This window comes from Pseudorca crassidens, chromosome X (genome assembly GCF_039906515.1).
Source record: "Pseudorca crassidens isolate mPseCra1 chromosome X, mPseCra1.hap1, whole genome shotgun sequence".
Taxonomy (NCBI): domain Eukaryota; kingdom Metazoa; phylum Chordata; class Mammalia; order Artiodactyla; family Delphinidae; genus Pseudorca; species Pseudorca crassidens.
Window position 1 is genome coordinate 87,629,482 of NC_090317.1, and position 20,433 is coordinate 87,649,914.

Below are 20,433 nucleotides of genomic sequence, written 5' to 3' on the forward strand. Positions count from 1 at the left end.
GACTTGTGCCCTGGGGAGCTATGGTCTGGCAGAGAACTGCAGCATGTATGTTTTTTGGTGGGCCAGAGGCATGGCGATCATGGTATGCATTGAAGGACTAAACCAGAGGAGCTTTGATGGGTGGCCTTCTGGGAAGCAGAAGCAATGTGAGTAGAGGTAGAGGCATGAGAAAAGGGGTTCTAGAGAGCAGCCAGAGTTCGGTCTGCCTTTACAACCCAGGGCCATGATTACCAGGAGTTTGGGGGCTTTGGAGCAAAGGGGAGCTGCTGCTGATGCTCATGCAGAGAAGAGGCTGGGTCAGAGTTGGACATTAGAAAAAATTATTTCACATATGAGCCACCTTGCTTCAGTCCTGACAGAGGTGCCTGACCTCCCCTCTCCCCACAGATTACCAGTTTGGGATCAAGTTGCTGTCTGCAGTACCTGGCGGGGAGCGCAAAGTCCTCATCATCTTCAATGCCCCCAGCCTCCAGGACCGGCTGCGCTTCACATCCGACCTGCGAGAATCCATCGCTGAGGTGCAGGAGATGGAGAAATACCGCGTGGAGTGTGAGTAGCCCAGCCACGTCTCCTTCCCCGTCTCCTGATACAGTGCCTTGCAAACACTAAGAATCCTGTCCTCTGAGAAGCTCAGAGTTGAGCGTTAGCTTGTCCAACCTTCCTACCCTCATTCCAGGAACACTTCAGCCTCTGCTTGAATAGCTTCAGTGACAAGGGGCTCATTAACCTCTCAGCCTCAGATTATTACTCCAAGCCCTAATTATGAGCCAACTCTTCCTTCTATTGAAAGGCAGCAGGGAAAAGAATCAGGGTATTGGAGGTAGGACTCTAGGTTCAGATGCCAGGTATGCTACTTATTATCTGGGTAAACTGGGGCAAGGTGCCTGACTCTCTGAGCCCCAATTTCTTCATACATGAAATTGGGGTGGTGAAATCTCCTTCGCAGAGTTGTGGAGATTCAATGAGATAAGGTGGAATGTGTGTCCTACATGTTCGTAGGACATGAGTGTTGAACATCCTAGGTGTCCGACAAATGTTAGCCCCCATCCCAGCCTCTCCTTTCCTCTCCCCACATTCTAGTTCCCGAGCTGAGTCCTGGTGACCCATCCTCCCAGCCTCCAGGGGCCATATCAAGTCATTTTGATCATATATGATGGAAAATAGTGATTACATCTCATTCCTCCCAATGCCCTCTAAGTTTTCTCTTCTCCAGGCTAAGCAGTCACAGTTAAGTAACATGGTATTAAGGAGAAAGAGGCAGGCAGAGAAAGACATAGACAGAGACAGAGGCGGCGGACAGCTCCTCGGTGAGGCCTTCACAGTTCCAGGGTCTGCTGTGCTCCTCAGCAAGGCAGGGTCACTCATTCAGCTCACCAGATCCTTGAGACCCTGGGGACATTCAGAGAGAGGGTGAGCATGCCAGGCTGAGGGGAGGGTGATAGACAGAAGTCTCCGTGACCTCCGCAAGGAGGCAGGAGTGTAAGGCTGAGAGTATGGGCTCTGTACTCAGGCAGACCTGCTTCCAGAATGTCGCCTCCCCCACTTCCAGCTGTATGACCCTGGGCAATCTCTGTGACTTCTTGGATCCTCAGTTTCTTCCTCTGAAAACTGGCTGCTAATACTTACCTCTGAACTGGTGTAAGGATTGAGAGAGATCGAGTACGCATAGCACCCAGCATACTGCTGGCACATGATAGATGATTTGATTCCCTTTGGTTTCCTGCTCCTGTCCTTCCAGGAGCCCTCTGCTCTGGAACAAGGTATCTGAGAATGGAGAGGGCTCTGGAGTGAGTGCCCTTCACTATAGGCTCGAAGGGCCTTCCTGCCCCTCCTGGGAACAAAGCAGCCAATGTAAAGCTCAGTTTTGAAAGGTAGGGGTGGTCTGGGAGACCAGGCAGGGAAGGGGAGAGGAGCCGGAGCAGCAGACACTGAGAGGGACAAGGGGAGACTGAGCCAGAGGAGATGGCACGAGACGGGCTGGGCGCCGCAGTGCTTAGGAGATGTAGCTGAGGTTTGGCCGTCCAGGGGGTGAAGCAGGAGGCCTGAGGACAGAGCAGGTGAGGAGGGGGAAGGCCCACGGAGGGCTGGGGTCAGTCAGGTGGCCTCTCACTCCTGTCCCTGACTTTCGCTCCCTGTCTCCCCACCTGCCACCCAGCGGAGCTGGAGAAGCAGAAAGGTATGATGCGGCCTAACGCCTCACAGCCCGGAGGGGCCAAGGACTCGGTGAACGGCACGCTGGCCCGAAGCAGCCTGGAGGACACGTATGGGGCAGGCGATGGGCTCAAACGGGGAGCGCTCAGCAGTTCCCTGCGAGACCTCTCTGATGCAGGCAAGTCTCCTGGGGCCCCTGCCCAGGCTGGGGAGCCGTGGGACCGGGTGTCCTCTTCGCCTCCTATCACTGACTGCCAGCCTTCCTTGCACCCGCCACACGTGCACGCACCCTGCCTTCATCCAGAGCCCTGGGTGCCGCGCCGCAGGGGGCCTGGGAGCCGGGTCAGAACAGGCGGAGCCCAGGGTTTGGGCCAGGGAGCGCGAATGGGGCCACAGTCTTAGCCCCGCTCTCTCGCCGCTCCACCTCTCCTCTCTTTCCTCTTCTGTCTGTCCAGCACCACCTCTCCTCCTCCTCCATCTTTTCCTCCTCTCGCTCCTCCTCCTCCACCTCTCCTCCTCCCCACCTCCCCCTCTTCAGTGGGGGAAAGGGAATAGGGGTGTCTGTCCCCGGGAGGGGCCCAGACCTGGTGCCCAGCTCTGGAGCCCAGCAGGGTGGGGAGGGGGGGTTGCTGCTCTGACGCTGGGCTCCTTGCTTGTGGGTGCAGGGAAGCGGGGGCGGCGTAACAGCGTGGGATCGCTGGACAGCACCATCGAAGTAAGTGCCAGCTCCTGCCCCACTTGTCCTCTGCATGAGCCCTGCCCCGCCGCCCGTGGAGCCCCAGAAGAGGAGGGGACCTGTTGCTTCCCCCTCTTCCCTGCCGGGAACCCTGCGGCTACTTCTCCCAGCCAACCACTCTCTCAATCTGTCCTCAACTCTGTCTGTCCTCACTCTGCCTGTCTCTCAGTCTATCTTCCACTCTCCCAAGCCCCCTCTCAACCCCAGGGCCGACTCCAAGTAGTGATGCCCTTGGAGTTGGGCCCAGAGAAGCTCTTACCTCCAAGTCCTGCTCTTTGACCCTGAGCAAGTCACTCTGTCTCTCTGGGCCTAACATGCTCCCTGTCTGCAAAATGGGGATGAGGAGGAGGTACTGCTAACTCTTCCTCTCCCAGCTGAGGCTCAGATGAGATAGTGGATGTGACAGCAGAGCTCTGCAAGCTGGGGGCGCTCCATGTACAAGTACAGGACTGTGACTTGGTTTTCATTATGCCGTGGGAGGGCCCTGTCTCCCCAGCTCCAGCCCTCAGGGACCGGGTGGAGTTTAGGGTTGGGGGTTTAGGACATCTAGACCGGCCTGACTTCCACCCCTCCCCCCTTCCAGGGGTCTGTTATTAGCAGTCCACGCCCTCACCAGAGGATGCCACCTCCGCCCCCACCCCCGCCGCCAGAGGAGTACAAGAGCCAGAGGCCCGTCTCCAACTCCTCATCCTTCCTGGGCTCCCTATTTGGAAGCAAGCGGGGCAAGGGGCCCTTCCAGATGCCACCACCGCCAACAGGCCAGGCCTCTGCCTCCTCTTCATCTGCTTCTTCCACCCACCACCACCACCACCACCACCACCACGGTCACAGCCACGGCGGCCTGGGGGTGCTGCCTGATGGGCAGTCCAAGCTCCAGGCCCTGCATGCCCAGTATTGCCAAGGACCGGGCCCGGCCCCGCCCCCCTACCTCCCACCTCAGCAGCCCCCTCTCCCCCCACCTCCTCAGCAGCCCCCACCCCTCCCGCAGCTGGGCTCCATTCCACCGCCTCCTGCCTCAGCTCCTCCCGTGGGGCCGCATCGCCACTTCCATGCCCATGGCCCAGTCCCAGGCCCCCAGCACTATACCTTGGGCCGGCCAGGCAGAGCTCCCAGACGGGGGGCCGGAGGACACCCTCAGTTTGCTCCACATGGCCGCCACCCCCTGCACCAGCCCACCTCCCCCTTGCCCCTGTACAGTCCTGCCCCCCAGCACCCTCCAGCCCACAAACAGGGCCCCAAGCACTTCATCTTCAGCCACCACCCACAGATGATGCCAGCAGCAGGGGCCGCTGGGGGCCCTGGATCCCGGCCACCAGGGAGTTCCTACTCCCACCCCCACCACCCCCAGTCACCATTGTCACCGCACTCACCCATCCCACCCCACCCCTCCTACCCACCCTTGCCCCCACCCTCACCCCACACCCCACACTCGCCCCTGCCGCCCACCTCCCCCCACGGCCCACTGCACGCCTCTGGGCCGCCTGGCACGGCCAACCCACCCACTGCAAACCCCAAGGCCAAGCCAAGCCGGATCAGCACCGTGGTCTGATGAAGGGAGAGTGTGAGCTGGGGACTAGGGAGGTCTGGGGAATCTGCAGGAGAGGGGCCTCACACCCTCTCTGCTTCCTCAGTTTTTCCAAAACATATATACACATAGACATGTCCTCCTCCCCACTGCCTCCCTGCCTTGGGACCCCTCCTCTAACCCCCACCAGTCTCCATGGGATTTCCTTCCAGATTCGAGACTCCTTGCCACTTGAAGCCTATACGCAAGGCTCTCAAGCTCTGGGGAGTGGTGAGGACCTTTCCGAGATCCTCGTCCTCTTTCCTCTCTTCACCCTCCCCCCTCCCTTTCCCTGGAGGTCTAGTTGGGTGGCCTCAGACCTCCGGGCCAGTGTGAGCTCCCTGTCAGCTCTGGCTGGTGGGGAAGGGCAGGTGTCGGGAACAATGAGGGTGAAGGCTTCCCCAGGGCACCTCTGGCCGCGTAGGGCCAGGAGGGAGCTCTGTAGAGTTGTGGCCAAACCTCAGCTGGCTCGGCCCTCTCTCTGACCTCAGGGCCTGACCACGCACCTCCATGTGTCTCTCCACCTGCTGGAGGACATGGAGCGTCAGTGCACGCGGTGGGTGGGCCCCCACTTATGCTGGTCCCCAGGTGGGGCAGTGCGTCCTCTTTGGAGCCAATCTCTGCCCTCTCTCCAGTGGGCCCCAGCCCAGACCTCTTCAGCTTCAGGACCTTGCCTCTCCTTGCAACGTTCTTATCCTGATCAAAGTCCAGACAGGTTTGGGGCGGGGGGGCTCAGGTCTGGGATGAGAAGGGCGCTGCCCTCCCTCACCCATATTGCATGCCCCCCATTCCCTCACACCTACCCCACCTACAGCTGAAGACAATGCACTTTATAGATATTGCCCACACACACCTTGCTGGGGCAGGGCACCCAGCATCAGCCCTGGGGAGAGGGGCTCCCAGAGGGCCACCGTGAGCCTGAGATGTCCTTCCTGAGGCAGAGATTGGAGCCATCAAAGTGGGGGCTGGGAGCCAGGATGCCTGAGTCCTTCTGTCCGTCAAACTCTCCGCTGCCTCTCCAGCCCTTTTACAGCCCTGTTTATTTATTATAAATATATTTTTTACAAGCCCCAGCTCCTCTTCTTGCCCCGCATATCCAGCTCCTTTCTCAGCTCCTGCCTCCCTCTCCCCTCTCCACCATGGGCTGCAGTACAGACAGACAGATAGACCCTGGCTGTATGAAGGGCCAGGGACCCCAGGGCTTGGGGGTGGGGAAGGGCAGCAGCGGGAGGGGCTGTATGGAGAGGAGCTGGGGTTTAGGCATTGTCTTTTTTCCTCCTTGTATATAAGAATGTATATTTGATGCCTCATAAAAGACCTTGTGCTCACCTCCCGCCTCTGCCTCCTACTTGTGCCCCCTCCCCCACAGTGGAGACCCGGGAGAGAGGCCTTAGCCCAGGGAGGTGAGGCGCTGATGGTAGAAGCTCAGGCAACTGGGTGGATGAGATGCTTTGGTTGGGTGGGAGGTGGGGGTGAGGGAGGTTTTCCTGTCTCGTTTCATTAACGATCTGCATGACAGAGCAGAGCGGCAAGGGTCTGGGCTTTGGAGTTGATCCAGTTCAGATCCTGGGGCTTCCCCTTCCTAGCGCCCTCGGGAAACTGAGTCTCTGTTTCCTCAGTTGAAAACTTGGGGTGATAAGCCATTGCCACGTGGGATTGTGATGAAGGCATGAGGTAACGAATGTCCAGCAGCCAGCATGGAGTAGGTGCTCAGCAAGTTAGTTCCCTTCTCTTGCTTTCACAGGTTGGATACTTCCTCTACTCTTGTGGCATCTATTCTCACCCTTCCTGTGACTGGCCAGGCTTTGCCCTGGAGCCCTCTCTCCTTCCCCACAGCTGGGCCACATTTGTGTCCTTAAGGGTGTGTGTGGGGGGGGCGGATGGTGACCTGGGCCAGGAAGTGAGGGCTAGATACATCCATTTTAAGAGCTCTGTGTACGTACTTGGGATGTTAGATAACAAATAGTTGAGCTCTGTTTAGTTTACAGAGGAAGGGTCAGGCCCAGAGAATGGAAGGGTCTTTCCCAAGGTCACACAGCAAGTCAGGATGGGGCGTTCCTGACTTCTAGTCCAGGCCCTTTTCCAGTGCCCAAAACTGCCTCCCTATAAAATGGACATGTTTCCAGCACCACTAATCATGTCCTGGGTCTCAGCAGAGCCTAGGAGGAATGGGGGACACTGGCTCTTGGTTAGGGTCAGCAGGGTCCCCAGAAGCAGCAGTCAGTAAATATTTGGAGGGCCTTCTTAGAGTGTGGAATGGCCTCTAAGAGGGAGCAGTTTGGATGGCCCCACTCTTAAGCAGCTGGGATCAATGTCTTTGTTTTCTTCCTCATACGCACATTTAAGCAAAAGCAGCAGTTGGGGCCATCTAAGCATTTGGTCCAGAATCAAGTCCAGTCAGCAGTTTTTTTGTTTCTTCCCTGGTGGACCAAGCTGGACTGCCTTTGGTTGTTCCCACTTCTCCCACCTTCAGCTTGATGCTCGTTTTGTCTTCCCAAAGCTCAGCTTTTAGTACTCAGTCAGACTTGACTGTTGCCTTTGGCAAGTCACCTTCTCAGAGCCTGGTCTTTCACCTGTAGCATACGGATAATAGTCTTACAGGACAGTTGTTAATAGATGGATGTGAAATGCCTACCTCCTGCCAGACACACAGTCAGCTGTTCTCGGCCACCTACAGAAACAAGTACAAACTCCTTTGCCTTGACGTTGGAAGTCCTCCACCACATGGCCCTGGCCAATCTCTGTAATCCTCTCATTTCTCGCCTACACTTTGGCCATCCACTCACCACTCCCTGAAAAGATCTGTGTGTAATTTCCAAACTCAGTATTTTACCTGTGCCTTCCCCGCTGCCAGATGTACTCCCCTAACATCCCTGATGAAGGTTTTCTCACTCTTATGAGCTGGCCTTAAAGGACCCATCCCTCACAAAGTGCCCTTGATCACATTCTCTGAGATCCCTCACATCATTATCTATCTTCCCCACTAGGCCATAGCTGGCACAGATATGACACTGGTCTGAATCACCTCTGTCCAGAGTATTGCCCAGCACAGTGCTTGGCACAGCACAGATGACACTAAAATGTTTGTTGATTTGAATGAATGAATAGTTCTTTCTAAGCTAAATCTTAAAGTATCTTGGCATTGGTTGATTTATTGATTGATGCAAGCTTTCAGGCCCCTCTGGAACCCCCTCATGCTTCTCTCAGCTCTCTCCTACCTTCTCCTCCTCCTCCCTTCCTCACTGCAGTCCCAGCACTGGGCCATCCCTGCTCGACCCTCCCCCTCTCCCTGGAGGCTCACCATCCAGGCTGTGGAGGGGTGTTGGGCTCCTCACCTCCCCATTTCCCTGAGGACCTGAAGACAAGGAGTTCACTGGCTGTCCTCAAACGTTCTACTGCCAATCTCTTTGGCAATGTGGATGAGGAGGGATGACACACAAGAAAGGACAAAGGTCCTAGAATCTCACGGAGTTCTTATCTTTATCTAGACCAGTGCTGTCCTGTTATAAGTCTTTCTGTGAATATGGAAATGTCCTATACCTGTGCTGTCCAGTATGGTAACCCCTAGCCACATGTGACTATTGAGCACTTGAAATGTGGCTGGTTGCAACTGAACTGAGGAACTGAATTTTTAAATTTAAATTTAAATAGCCACATGTGGGTACTGGCTACCATATTGGACAATGCAGGACAAGGCTTTCAGAAGTAGACAGCCTAGGGGGATGATGTCAATACAATATAGTAATAAGTGCAGTCCCAGAAGGAAGCACAGCATGTGTGGGAGCACAAAGAAAGGGAAAACCCAACTTGGGGCAGGGGTCAGGTAAGCGTTTCTGGAACCGCTCCTTTAGCTGAGTCTTGAAGGGTGAGTAGGAATTAGCCCAGTAAAGGAGGGCATTTGTCAAAGGGAGCAGCATGTGCAAAAGCCTGGAGGTGTGCGAGTATGTAATGTTAGCAGAATAATGAGAAAGAAATGCGAGAGGGCAGCCCAGGTGGTGGGCATGGCACATCCCAAAGCAGAGGTGAGCAGCCCCCATATCCTCATTCCTCTGTTGCCAGCAGGTTTTCTCACCCAGGCTTCGCGCCTCCAGGGTCTCCGTAGAAGCTGAAGAAAGACCAGGTGACACGTTGGGCTACGTAGTGTCTCTGTTGTAAAGCTATTATTTTTCCCTCCGTAATTAATGAGTATCTTGAGGGGAGATGCATTGGCATTATGTAACTGTCTTGTTACTCCTCAAACTTTCACTCACTAGTTTTAGCATTTACTGATGATTCTTGAGGTTGCCAAATGGTGACTGTCCAATGCCATCATTCTTTTGACATGGATTAGTTGGCTCTCCAGTGTAAAGGAGAGCTTTCCCTTCTCCTATGTTTATGTATTTATATTCTCATGGACCATGCTTGTCTATCATTTTCAGTGAGTTATAACACATTAATGTCATTCTTTATTTTGATGTTCAAAATGTCCCAGATTTGGCCAGCAAGAGGCCCTCCAAGCTGGCTCCTGTGTCCTTTTGGCAGGTCTCCATCTTTCCTTGAGCACTTCCTTGTTTTCTGGCACCACAAGATGCTCCAGTCTCATCTTGTACTTTCCCTGCCCCAGCCCTGGAGTCAACCATTGTTTCCAAGGAGACCTGGAAATGCCTGGTTGACAATGGCATCTAGGAACCAAGATTTGGGCACTAAGTGTTATAGCTACGTTTTCAGGGTTTGCTTTTTTATTTGGAAAAAGTTTGAGCATCTATTGATGATTTTCTAACTCCATCATTCTTTGAAGGAAGAGCTTTCCCTTTTCCCTCATTTTATTTATTTCTATCAGTGTGGAGTCACGGATTCTTATTTTAATGAGTTATAATCCACTACTATCATAATTCATTTGGAATTATCATTATTTTGAATATATCATTTTATTGTCATGCATATGTATTAAGCACATAATATGCATCTCTCTCTCTCTCTCTCTTTCTATGTGTGTATATATATATATATATATATTTATCTCCATAAACTCACATAGAGACCTTGATATCTTGAGGAGGCTCTTTTAATAATCTTGGCTAGAGTTAGTAAATGGCTCTCATGGGGAGCAGAAGATTAGAAAAAGGCATGGGGAGGAGGGGGTAAATTTCAGAGCTATTTAGGAGTTAGAACTCACAGCTCATACCTACTTCAGAATTGGAAGGGACCCTATTTTACAAATCAAGAAAGTGAGGCACAAAGTCACTGTACAGTTCATCCAGAAAACGTGGATGGATTGAGTGTGGTCGAGAGCACAGCTGAGCATTCCAATCACTGCTCCGTACCAGTTCCATGCCAGACCCTCTCTTCCAGGTGGGTGGGTGAGGCCAACCGAACCCCCAGTCCAGGGTGAGCTCCCTGGTGCGTCCCAGTTTTTAACCCTGCAGTGCCCAGACTCAGGCAGGTCTCCAGCAAGATCCAAGGATTGAGAAAGGATTCCATTTCCTGAGCACCTGTGGTTTGGAGGGGGGAGGGGGCACCATCTGAGATTTTTACAGGCAGAATTGTACAGCAGTCAGACAGACTTGGGTTTGAACTCTGCCACTTACTAGCCATGTGACTTGCTTAAGTTTATACTTCTCTGAACTTCGGTCTCCTCATCTGTAAAACAGGGATACCAATACCTATTTCATAGCACCTGGCCTTTGATGAATGGTAGTTATCATGATCTCTAATCTTCATAACTACCCTGTGAGGAAGGGTTTACATAGTCTCATTGGATAAATGAGAAAATCAAGGTTCATGGAGGTGAGGTACTTGGTAGATCTCAGTAGGTGAATGTCAGCTGCAAGAAAGCAGGGACCATGTCTGTCTTGGTCACCATTATATTCCCAGGGCCCAGAAGAGTGCCTGGTGCATAGTAGGAATTTGATAAATGTTTATGAATGAATGAATTGGATCTGACTGGCTTCAAAGACTCTATGCAATTTCTATTTGCCCTTCCAGGATGGTGCGGGTGGTGTCCCAGCTAAGGACCTCAGAGAAGGCTTTGGGAAGGCTAGGCTGAGCTGAGACCCCAAACCTGGTCTCCTGACTCCTAATTCATGCTCTTTGCCCTTCGCTGAGCTGCCTCAAGATGGAAAGGCCAAACTTCCTTCAACCTAGGATTTGGCATATTCTTTTATCTTCTTTGTTCTCCTCACCCTTCTCCTGCCTAGTTCTATCACTGGTAGGAGCAAATGACAGGAAGAGCATTTGACCCCGAGGCAGCAACTTCCCGTGTAACAGTGGGCAAGTTGTTTAATCTGTCTGGAACTTGGTTCCTCATCTACAGAATGGGTAAATTGACCTACATCTTTCCCAAGACTGTTGCAAAGATTAAGGGAGATAATTGGTATGAAAGAGCTATGTGGGCTGTTAAATGCTTACACATGTGAGAGACTAGTGATTTTTTTTTTTTTTTTTTTTTTTTTTTTACTGTTATTAGCATCACCTCACCTAGCTTTCTGTTTCCTGTCCAGACAGTTGTTCAGTTGGGTCATTCACCTGTGTTTCAGGTGGAGAAGGGTTGAGGTTTCCCCTGACACCTAGAAAACTAGAAAGGAGTTGTCACTTACTATATATGTATCACTTGGGACAAGTTTCCTCACAAGACAAGTAGGGATAAAGGTTCCAAACATTCAAGGCAATCTAAGGGTTCAGGTGGTAAAAAAAAAATCTGAAATCACTAGGCACAATGCCTGACACAAAGGAGATTCTTAATGGGTTTTGACACATTGTTGACTCTCAGAAATAAAAATAACAGTTAACAGATACTGAGGGCCTTCTATATGCCAGGTACTGTACAACAATCCTGCAAGGTAGGGATTATCATCTCCATACAACATCATTCAGTTACATAAGTTGGGACTTACCCAAGGGCACATAATTAGAAAATGGCAGAGCTGGTGGGACTAGAAATCAGGACTCTCTGACTCCAGGGTGTGAGCTCCTACCAGTGTTCCCCACTCCCTCAGAGCGGATGCCCTTAGCTCAGTCGTGAAGTAGGCAGAATGATATACCTAACTGGGACATGGTATGTGATTAGAAACAGTTAACTGAATGGAGGAATGACACTCTCCATCCCCTTCAAACATATTCAAGCTTACAGCAGATGCTTAATACATCCAGGAAATGTTTGCAAAGAGTATGTATTATTTTTAGTCAATATATACTAAGGCTGCTCAAAAATATTCATTTTTCTTTTGTTTACTCAACATTAATGTACTGCTTACCATGCCAAGTGCTAAGGATGTATAAGGTCACAAGGTCCCTGCCCTTAAGGAATTCACAGTCTGATGGGGGAACACAAAATAAGCACGTTATCAGCATGTATGTAACTAATATGTGCACAGTAGGTGTTCAAACTACATGTGGTAGGCCCACAACTGATGAATAACTTAGAGCTCCTCAAATGCAGTAGACGTCTGACATATGGGCAAAGTACTGGTTTGATACTCAAAGTAGATGCAATAAACCTATTCAGAAACTGCTCACAAACATGCACACAATAGGAGCAGATGTACACATAGTAGGTACTCAAATGCAAGACAGGCTATACACAATAAATACAATCCATGTACACAAATATTTGATAAGTACACTGTAGGCTCACAAATGGGCAAACAGTAGGTGCTTCAAACGGTGGGCACTGGTAGGATACACTCAGGCTTATTTTGTAGGTGTACATGCCACAAATGTGGACACGATAAAAGTGCACACATAACAGGTGAAAGTGTTCATTCAAATGCTGACTGACAATGACTCTTTGGGGTTAAGAATGGAAGCCCCATCTCTGAGAGGTCTCTACACGCAAACTTGGACAAAATAAATATTTTCTTCCTCTCCTCGGGACCCAGGATTCAAAAAATCCGCAATCCCCGGGGAGGGAGCAGCATCCCGACTTCCTTCGTTCAAAGCCCCAGAGGTATCAGCGCCTAGAGCTGGGAGCTGTGTACTACTCTCCTAATCTGCGGGCCTGCAGAAGGGTGCCTTGCAATCAGGCACCCGAAGCCGCCTTCTGTGGCCCACACCGGAAAGACCCGGGAGAAAGAGAGCGTGTTGGGGCGGGGCTCGCGCCAGGGCTGAGGTCATCGAGGGGGTGCCAGTTCGGACCCACCACCCACCAACGCCAACTCCTCTTCCGGTCTGTCTCCATAACGCGCATGCGCAGCACTGGCCTTTAAACGTGCACCGCCGGTCCACCGGAAAGAGGATCCGGCAGTTAATTACACTTTGTTCCTCCGCCGCTGAGGCGGACTATTTGCTCTCAGTCTGGGAAGCACTTTTGAGTTCCTGCTTCCTGATAGGGAACCCACGCCTGCCGATTCAGCTCAGTCTCCACGGGATGAAGGCTCCCTAGGGCTTGGCCTCACGCACGTTATACGAGGCTCGGAGGGACACCCTGCGGAGGGATCTGGTTTGTTGTGGTGAAGGGAGGGGGGAGACGCTGACAAACCAAGATGGCGGCGGCGGCGATGAAGGCCGCGGTGGTTGGGAGGTAACTGTGGTGTTGAAGGCTGCGGTAGTTCCGAGGCAGCGGCAGAGTTTGGAAGGAACGGAGCAGGACGAAGAGGTGGTAGCAGTAACGTCAGCCTGAGCTTCTCAGAGCGCGGCAGCTACACGCCCCCTGGGCCCTCGGCGGGCGGCGGCCGCCCCGCTTAGGGCCTAGTCCCCGAGCAGTGCCTCGGCTTCGTACAGCGGCGTCCGCCATGAGTCCTTAAGGGCCGTCCGAGCCCTCCAGTCCTAGGGCCCACCATGGAGCCGGGGTCTGACGACTTCCTACCGCCGCCGGAGTGCCCGGTGTTCGAGCCTAGCTGGGCAGAGTTCCGAGACCCTCTCGGCTACATTGCGAAAATCAGGCCCATCGCCGAGAAGTCGGGCATTTGCAAGATCCGCCCACCCGCGGTAAGGCCCTGGGCTGGTGGTCGCCGGCGACCAGGCCGGGGATGATGAACTAGGGTAGCGGGCGGAGAAGTCTGGAGCGGAGGGCAGCTCGAGCTGTGGGGAGATGGGGTGGCTGGGACCGTTGTGGATGCGACGCGGGTCGGAGAAAGGGTGCTGGGGCCAGGGGTCCTTTCGTGGTGTGAGGGCCCTAAGTCGGAGACCCACCCCCCACCCCCCAACTCCCACCCCGCCCTTCAGAACTACTCCTAGTAAGGTTCAAGACAGGGATGCCTAGTGGCCCCGGGGAGAGTTCCCAGAGAGGCACCCCGCACATCTCTTGGTTACCCCAAACCACCTAGGTCAAGGCTGCTCTAAATAAGGCTTTTCTCCCATTTACTGGCATCATTTCTCTTCAGGCAGGCAGTGTGGTGTAATGGAAAGATCACAGCTCTGAAGGGAGATAGATCTTAGTTCAGAACTCCACTCTGCAGCTTACCAGCTTTGTGACCTTGGACAAGTAACGTAATCTCTCTGAGCCTGTGAAATGGGTCCCATGAATGGTTATTTCGAGAATTGGATTAAACTAGGTAGCGTCTGTGTGTAGTAGGCACTAGATAAGTGGTAATTATTGTGACTGCAAAGGTGTTTGATGTGGTCATTGGTTTGCTCCTATGTGGGTTGACTCATATTTACTCACACCCTGCCAGGCCAGTCCATTTATGATAATATTCTGGGCTGGTAAGCCAGTCAGGAAATCAGTCTCACAGGCTCTATTTGGCTCCCCTGAGATGGGTTCAGGGAATTGTTCCCTTCTTTTCCTAGTCGAAGGCAATATCTGGGCCTTTCCTGCACATCACCGCCCAGGCTTGACTTCTGTGGAGAGTCTTGGACCAGTCAGTTTGGAGTGGGGTATATGAGTCCTTCCCAGAAGATTTCTACTCTGACCTGTCCCAGGATGTAGGAGGTCCCAGAGAATAGGATATTCTTGGACTCCCAGAAACAGAATGGACGGATGGAAGTCTGCCTCCTTTGGAACCCTTGATTCCCAGATGTCAGTGACAAAGGGCATATCTTTGCTCCTAGGCCTGGCTTCAGGCCAGGAGAAGTCCCCCAAGGGCTAGGATAGGCTGCCACCTTGCTAGCATGGAGGGGAAATGATGATATGCGTTGTTCAGTCACCACTTGGGATTCCAAGGGCAGGAATTGAGTTTGTCTGCAACAGGGTATTTTTGAGTAGGTGTCTCCTGGCTGAAACCAAATGGGAAACCCTGCTGCCACCTGAGGAGGGCACCATAGGCCTCCTTATTCAACTTGGTGCTTTCTGGTGTTCAGCCATACATCTAGGCTGGTTTCAGATGGATCCTCTGAGAGGTGTTGGGTAAGCTGATTTCTTCCTTGTTGGAGCTTGGCCACAGATCTCTGAGGTTTCCTTGTCCATGGTGAGGAAGTGGCAGTGGGTAGTGAGAGGTCGGGAAGGCCAGCAGAAAGGAGAGGCTGGAGTCCTGGACAGCATCAAGGAGGCACTCCCTGAAGTGGCCCGGCAGGCCTGTGGGAAAGAGGCATATCTGCCATAAGGGGTAGTTGAGGCTTGAATTTTCTATCTATCTTGGACTTCTTGGGGCAGCCTGGCCTTGTGTGGGTATTGTTACCCTTCTTTGGGGGACCAGGGGTGGGATAGGTGACATGTCCCTGGTGTGTGTGTGTGTGTGTGTGTGTGTGTGTGTGTGTGTGTGTGTGTGTGTGTGTGTGTGTGTGTGTGTGTGTGTGTGGGATAGGTGACATGTCCCTGGTGTGTGTGTGTGTGTGTGTGTGTGTGTGTGTGTGTGTGTGTGTGTGTGTCCTGCAGGGGGCCGTCCTTTGTTATGCTTCTCTTCTCTACCCCAACACTGTACTTCCCTCTAATCCAGGAGACCTGGCTCTCTCTGGTTTTTGTTCTGTTTTCCCCTCCGGTAGGGCTGCTCCTAGGCCTCCTTTAGGCAGCCAGGACTTCTGGCTGGAATTTAAAGCACTCACCCAAGTGGTGCTTGGGCCCAGAGTGAGAACCTTTGTATGGGTGGGTGCTTGGAAATTGAAGGTTTGCCTGAAGGGCCATTTGGATTCTGAATTGCTAGGCAGGTGACTGCTACTCTTGGGGAAGATGGGTGAGAGGAGAGTGTTGGTATACTGGAGTAGACGCAGGGGAGCTTGGAAGGGTCTTGCTTCCTGCATCAGGTAGCCAACCTTTTTATCACCATCATGACGTAGTGAGTATTTGGCACATGGGAGTATGGGACTGAAGGCAGGATGAGGGAGCTTGTAGGTCCCAGGGAGAGCCAGGCAGGGAGATTTGTTGAACCTTTCCCAGCTATCTGTTGCATGCACAGCTCCTGCTCTAGGATTTCAGTTCTGCCATTTCCTGTCAGGTTGCTTGATGTTGCGCTTATTCTTATCTAGAACTTGATTCAGCAGGAAAGAAAGGTGCCTGGAGTTTGGGGTTTGAGCACCTTTCTGCCTGGATTACCTGCGCTGAGGGAGTGCCCTACTGATGGGAGGCAAGAGGGCATGGGGAGCTTGTCTGGGCTTGAGCCATATCATTTTAGTTTGAGGGTTTTTTGTCGTTGTTGGGTTTGTTTGTTTGTTTTTGCCCCAGCTTCACTGAGTCCCATGTGTTTGCTACCTGCTTTGGCGGGGGGAATATGTGTGCATGCAAGTATGAGTCCTCTGGGCCCTTTCTGTTTTTTTCTTTTTTAAAAAAAATTAATTATTTTATTTTTGACTGCATTGGGTCTTCGTTGCTACTCACGGGCTTTCTCTAGTTGTGGCAAGCAGGGGCTACTCTTCATTCCAGTGCACGGACTTCTTATTGCAGTGGCTTCTCTTGTTGCAGAGCATGGGCTCTAGGGCACGCGGGCTTCAGTAGTTGTGGCACGTGGGCTCAGTAGTTGTGGCTCGTGGGCTGTAGAGCACAGGCTCAGTAGTTGTGGTGCACGGTCTTAGTTGCGCTGCGGCATGTGGGATTTTCCCGGACCAGGGCTCTCGAACCCATTCCCCTGCATTGACAGGTGGATTCTTAACCACTGCGCCATCAGGGAAGTCCCTGGCCCCTTTTCTCAAAGTGTGTGTACAGAAGAGGCCAACAGCTTTTCTTCTCTTTTACCATCCTCCTCCCCCGCTTCCATATGTATGCACATGTGCGTGAACAGTCGTAGCCTGGTGTAGTGCAAAGAGCCTTGGACTGGAGGTCAGAAGACAGGGGTTCTAGTCTTGGCTCTACCACTAACTCAGCATGTGATTCTGGAGAAATCATATTTCTTCTCTGGGCCTCACTTTCTCCATTCATTAAATGAGGGCACTGGTCTAGGTTACTCGAGGTTCTTTTCACCACCCAAGCAGGAGCCAGGGTTCTGAGGAGGAAAGGACTGCGTGGGGTGTGGCGGGGGGGGGGGCAGGCGGGCATTGGGAAGAAGGCTTTTCAAAGCTGCCCTTTGGGCAGGACACAACAAGCTCTGACTTGGCAGGACAGAGTCTCCCCCACTTTCATTATCTTTCCCTGACTTCCCTCCTTCTCCCCAAATCCTCCCAATTCTTTGCTACCACAGTCAGTGGTGCATCCCAGCACTTAGGACACCCCTCCCCGCTTCCTCCCCTGCCTCTTCCTGTACTGGGCAGGTGTTTGAGAGTGGACCCACAGGAAGCCTTTCTGACCAGGTGAGTATTGCAAATTCTTGCTCCTTGTTCCTTGCTCTTCCCTGCAGTGTCTATCTCAGGCCTTTTAAACTGAGAGAACAGACACTAAAGGCCCAAACCTTTAAATCCTGCCCAAATTGGAGATGAGCTACCCTGCATATGTATTGGGTAGTGAGGTCAGCCTTAGATGTCAAGTCTTAATGATGATTCTTTTGAATAACATTTTCATTTGAAAACCAGTTTAATTTTCATATCAGTCTTATGAGGAAGCCAGGGCAGGAGTTCATATTCCCACCTTACAGTTGAGAAAACAGGTTCAGAAAGGTAAAATCCCTTAGCTAGTAAGTAGTGGCGCTAAAACATGAACCCAGGTTTTCTGACTCCAGATCCTGTGTGCTTTCCAGTACTTCCAGACTGTGTGTCCTATGCCTAGGGGATGAGGAGTTAATATGGGCATAGGGAGAGTTTGAAGTCAGCTGTTTTGGGCCCCATCTCTCTATTTCTTAAAATCCTAGCACTGTACTGTTGCAGGGACTCTGAAGACATTTCCTAGGGTATTTGCATGGGGTATTGGATGTGGACTTGAGGGGCTTCTAAAGCCCTGTAGTGAGTTGTGTGTGTATGGGTTGGGTGTTTGCCAGGTTAAAAGGTCTGATGTGGCTAGAGGTCTGGGAAGGCATGAATGGGGTGCTGAGCTGCTTTTGGCGCCCCTCTGGTCTTGCACTATACTGGAATAACCCAACTCCCTTTTTTCCTCTGTACCCACTCAGGACTGGCAGCCACCCTTTGCTGTAGAAGTGGACAACTTCAGGTTTACTCCCCGAATCCAGAGGCTGAATGAACTAGAGGTAAGATGACTAGCAACTGGTGGTGGGGTTGGGAGAATGGATACCTGAGCTCTGATCCCGCTTCCCTCCTACCTTCTCTGTCTAAGGTACTTTACCTAACTAGGCCTTTGTTCTCTCTTCTGTGAAATTGCCTGGAGGGCATGGAGGAAGCTTTAGAGCTCTGAATGTAACCTAGAGCAGGAGCATTTAGCATCCCAAATCTGATAGCCCCAAGGCTGGGGGTGGCCCTTTCCCACAAAGGTTTGCTACTTCTGACGCTCCCCTGTCAACTAACCTACCCTGCTTGGGTCAACAAAAGAGAAACATGGGGCTGGTTGAGACCCTTTCTTGCTTGGCCAGCTGAATGTGTCCTCATCTATCCAATTCATCTACAACCCTGTGCTTCCTACCTTTCTTCCATGGTGCTTGGTAAGGTGGGAGGTGAGGTGGATGGGCAGGAACAACACAAGAACTGGTCTGTGAGGAAGCTGGAATGGTTACAAACTTGGACAGAGAGTCAGGCAGGTAGGCTTTTCCCTCTCCTTTATGTTCCATACAGGAAATCTAGGCCCTTTGCATGGGTAAGATGAGGTTCTCCACTAAGGACTTGAGAATGCCCCAGGGCAATGAGAGTAGATGCCCTCAAGCCAGTTCCAGAGGTAAAGTTCTGGAGTTTCCCATGGAAGGTGTAGGGTAGAGGTATGCTACCACTCCTCTCCCTCATTATTATGTATCCTCAAGCCTTACTAGATGTCTGGGGGTGTGGGGGTGACTATTAGGCCCAACCGAATACCCGTTACCTAAAAGCGTACTTGTCTTCTAGACCACAGTTCCTCAACCTTGGCACTATTGACATTTTGGGCCAGGTAATTTTTTGTCGTGGAGGGCTGTCCTGTGCATTGTAGGATGTCTGTCAGCATCCCTGGCCTCTACCCACATAGTACCCTCTCCCGGTTATGGCAACCAAAAATGTCTCTAGGCATTACTTAAATGTCCCCTGGAGGGCAAAATTGCCCCTCATTGAGAATCACTGTTCTAGAGTCGGTCTAGGTGCTGTGCTGGTCAGGGCAAAAATCATCTCTTGTATGGGGTACAAGGTCCTTAGAGAAATGGATCTGACCAGGTCTGCTGGGGTATAGCTAGGACAAGGTGTAGCCTACCATGGGACAGGGACAGGTTTTCTAGAGAGATAGTGCTGGCTAATGAGGGGGAGGGACAGGGATGGGCCAAGGTTGGAAAGCTAAGGGGTTGAGGTGGAGGGAGTAGGGTTCCTGGCCCCTTAGGGATTCTCATAGCAAAGGAGCCATAGGGTGTTCCTTTCCACAAATAGACCTTACTTTTCCTCATCTGTGAAAGAACTGTCCCTGTTTCCCCCTAATGGGATCAGAGCAAGGTAATGAATGATAATGACTCACCCAGTTCTCCCTAGAACTAGGCCTTCTGATTAGGGTGAGGTGGTTATAGACTTGGGGCCTTGGGGAGCCCTTCTTGGGTCACTGAGATTTCGGGAAAGCATGGTACATGCCTTGTTCCTAGAATCTTTGGCCCACATTGGTTCCTGGGTAGGCCAGGTGGCAGTGCTGCTTTGGTACACCATCTCAGTTCTTTAGGCCATTCTATCTTTAGCATACACTCTCACCCTTCAGCTACCATGGAACAAATTTCATGGTGCATGTGAAGAGGTGAATGTTTTCTTTTGGAGCCTTCATTCTCTGAAACATGCCTAGAGCTTAGATTTAATTCCAGAGTTCCAGAGGGCATTCACTGTTCCTCTCATAAGTCTACCCTTCTGGGGTGAGTGGACTGGGCAGTTTTTTATTTCCCTCATAATCAGAAAACGGGTCCAGAGAATAGAACTGACTTACTCAAGACTATACAGCAGATTATTAGCAGAGGAAAAGCAAATACGTACGTTATTTGACACTCAGATCTCTTGGTACCTGCTGTGTGACTTGAGGAAGCAGGGACTCTCTGTAAAAGAAATGACAATACTTCTACAGCCCTGTCAGGGAGATTGAGAAAGAGTATATGTAAAGTTTTGGCTGTTATGACTCTACCTGCTCTGTTTTGGGACCTTGGGCTTCTCCTGTTGCCTGGAAGGTGGCAAAGATAAGAGAGGTGGGCGAGGTGCTACCTAGAGTTGGGGATCCAGTTCACTGGGAGAGGCCCTGGGTAGTGGGCTGCTCTGCATCCCTTCTCCTCCCCTAAGATTAGGCCAGAAGATAGGGGTCAGGTAGAGGGGGAGGCCGGCCTCTCTGAGCCATTTTTTCTCCAGGCCCAGACGAGAGTGAAACTGAACTACTTGGATCAGATTGCCAAATTCTGGGAAATCCAGGGCTCCTCCTTAAAGATTCCCAATGTAGAACGGCGGATCTTGGACCTCTACAGCCTCAGCAAAGTAAGAACAGGTTTTTCTCAAACCCCTCCCCACCCCACACCTTAATATCCTTGGTACTCTGGGGGCCACCTTGGTTTGGATATTGGATCTCTAGGCTACAGTGGAAGGGGCACAGCCTGGTAGCACACAAGCTGTCATCAGAACTTCTTGGCATCTCTTGGCTGCAATTTGAGTCTGAGTGGTGGAGGTAGGAGGGGGTAGCCTCCAG

The 20,433-nt window shown here is 51.9% G+C and overlaps 2 protein-coding genes across 16 annotated transcripts in view; both read left to right on the forward strand.

Annotated features, from left to right (window-relative positions):
- IQSEC2 (IQ motif and Sec7 domain ArfGEF 2) overlaps positions 1-5,779 on the forward strand; it is a 76,247-nt gene extending 70,468 nt beyond the window's left edge. For 4 of the 5 annotated variants that reach the window (XM_067722419.1, XM_067722418.1, XM_067722420.1 and 1 more), the window contains 4 exons: positions 388-549; positions 2,156-2,329; positions 2,817-2,866; positions 3,471-5,779. In XM_067722419.1, coding sequence (XP_067578520.1) covers positions 388-549; positions 2,156-2,329; positions 2,817-2,866; positions 3,471-4,436 — 1,352 coding nt within the window. In that variant the 3' untranslated portion in view covers positions 4,437-5,779. The remainder of the gene's footprint in view (positions 1-387; positions 550-2,155; positions 2,330-2,816; positions 2,867-3,470) is intronic. The other variant, XM_067722422.1, reaches the window with a different exon arrangement.
- Positions 5,780-12,648: 6,869 nt separating this feature from the next.
- Positions 12,649-20,433, forward strand: part of KDM5C (lysine demethylase 5C) — a 32,115-nt gene continuing 24,330 nt past the window's right edge. For 5 of the 11 annotated variants that reach the window (XM_067722411.1, XM_067722406.1, XM_067722409.1 and 2 more), the window contains exons 1-3: positions 12,649-13,355; positions 17,771-17,848; positions 20,103-20,225. In XM_067722411.1, coding sequence (XP_067578512.1) covers positions 13,206-13,355; positions 17,771-17,848; positions 20,103-20,225 — 351 coding nt within the window. In that variant the 5' untranslated portion in view covers positions 12,649-13,205. The remainder of the gene's footprint in view (positions 13,356-17,770; positions 17,849-20,102; positions 20,226-20,433) is intronic. The other 6 variants (XM_067722407.1, XM_067722412.1, XM_067722415.1 and 3 more) reach the window with 3 other exon arrangements.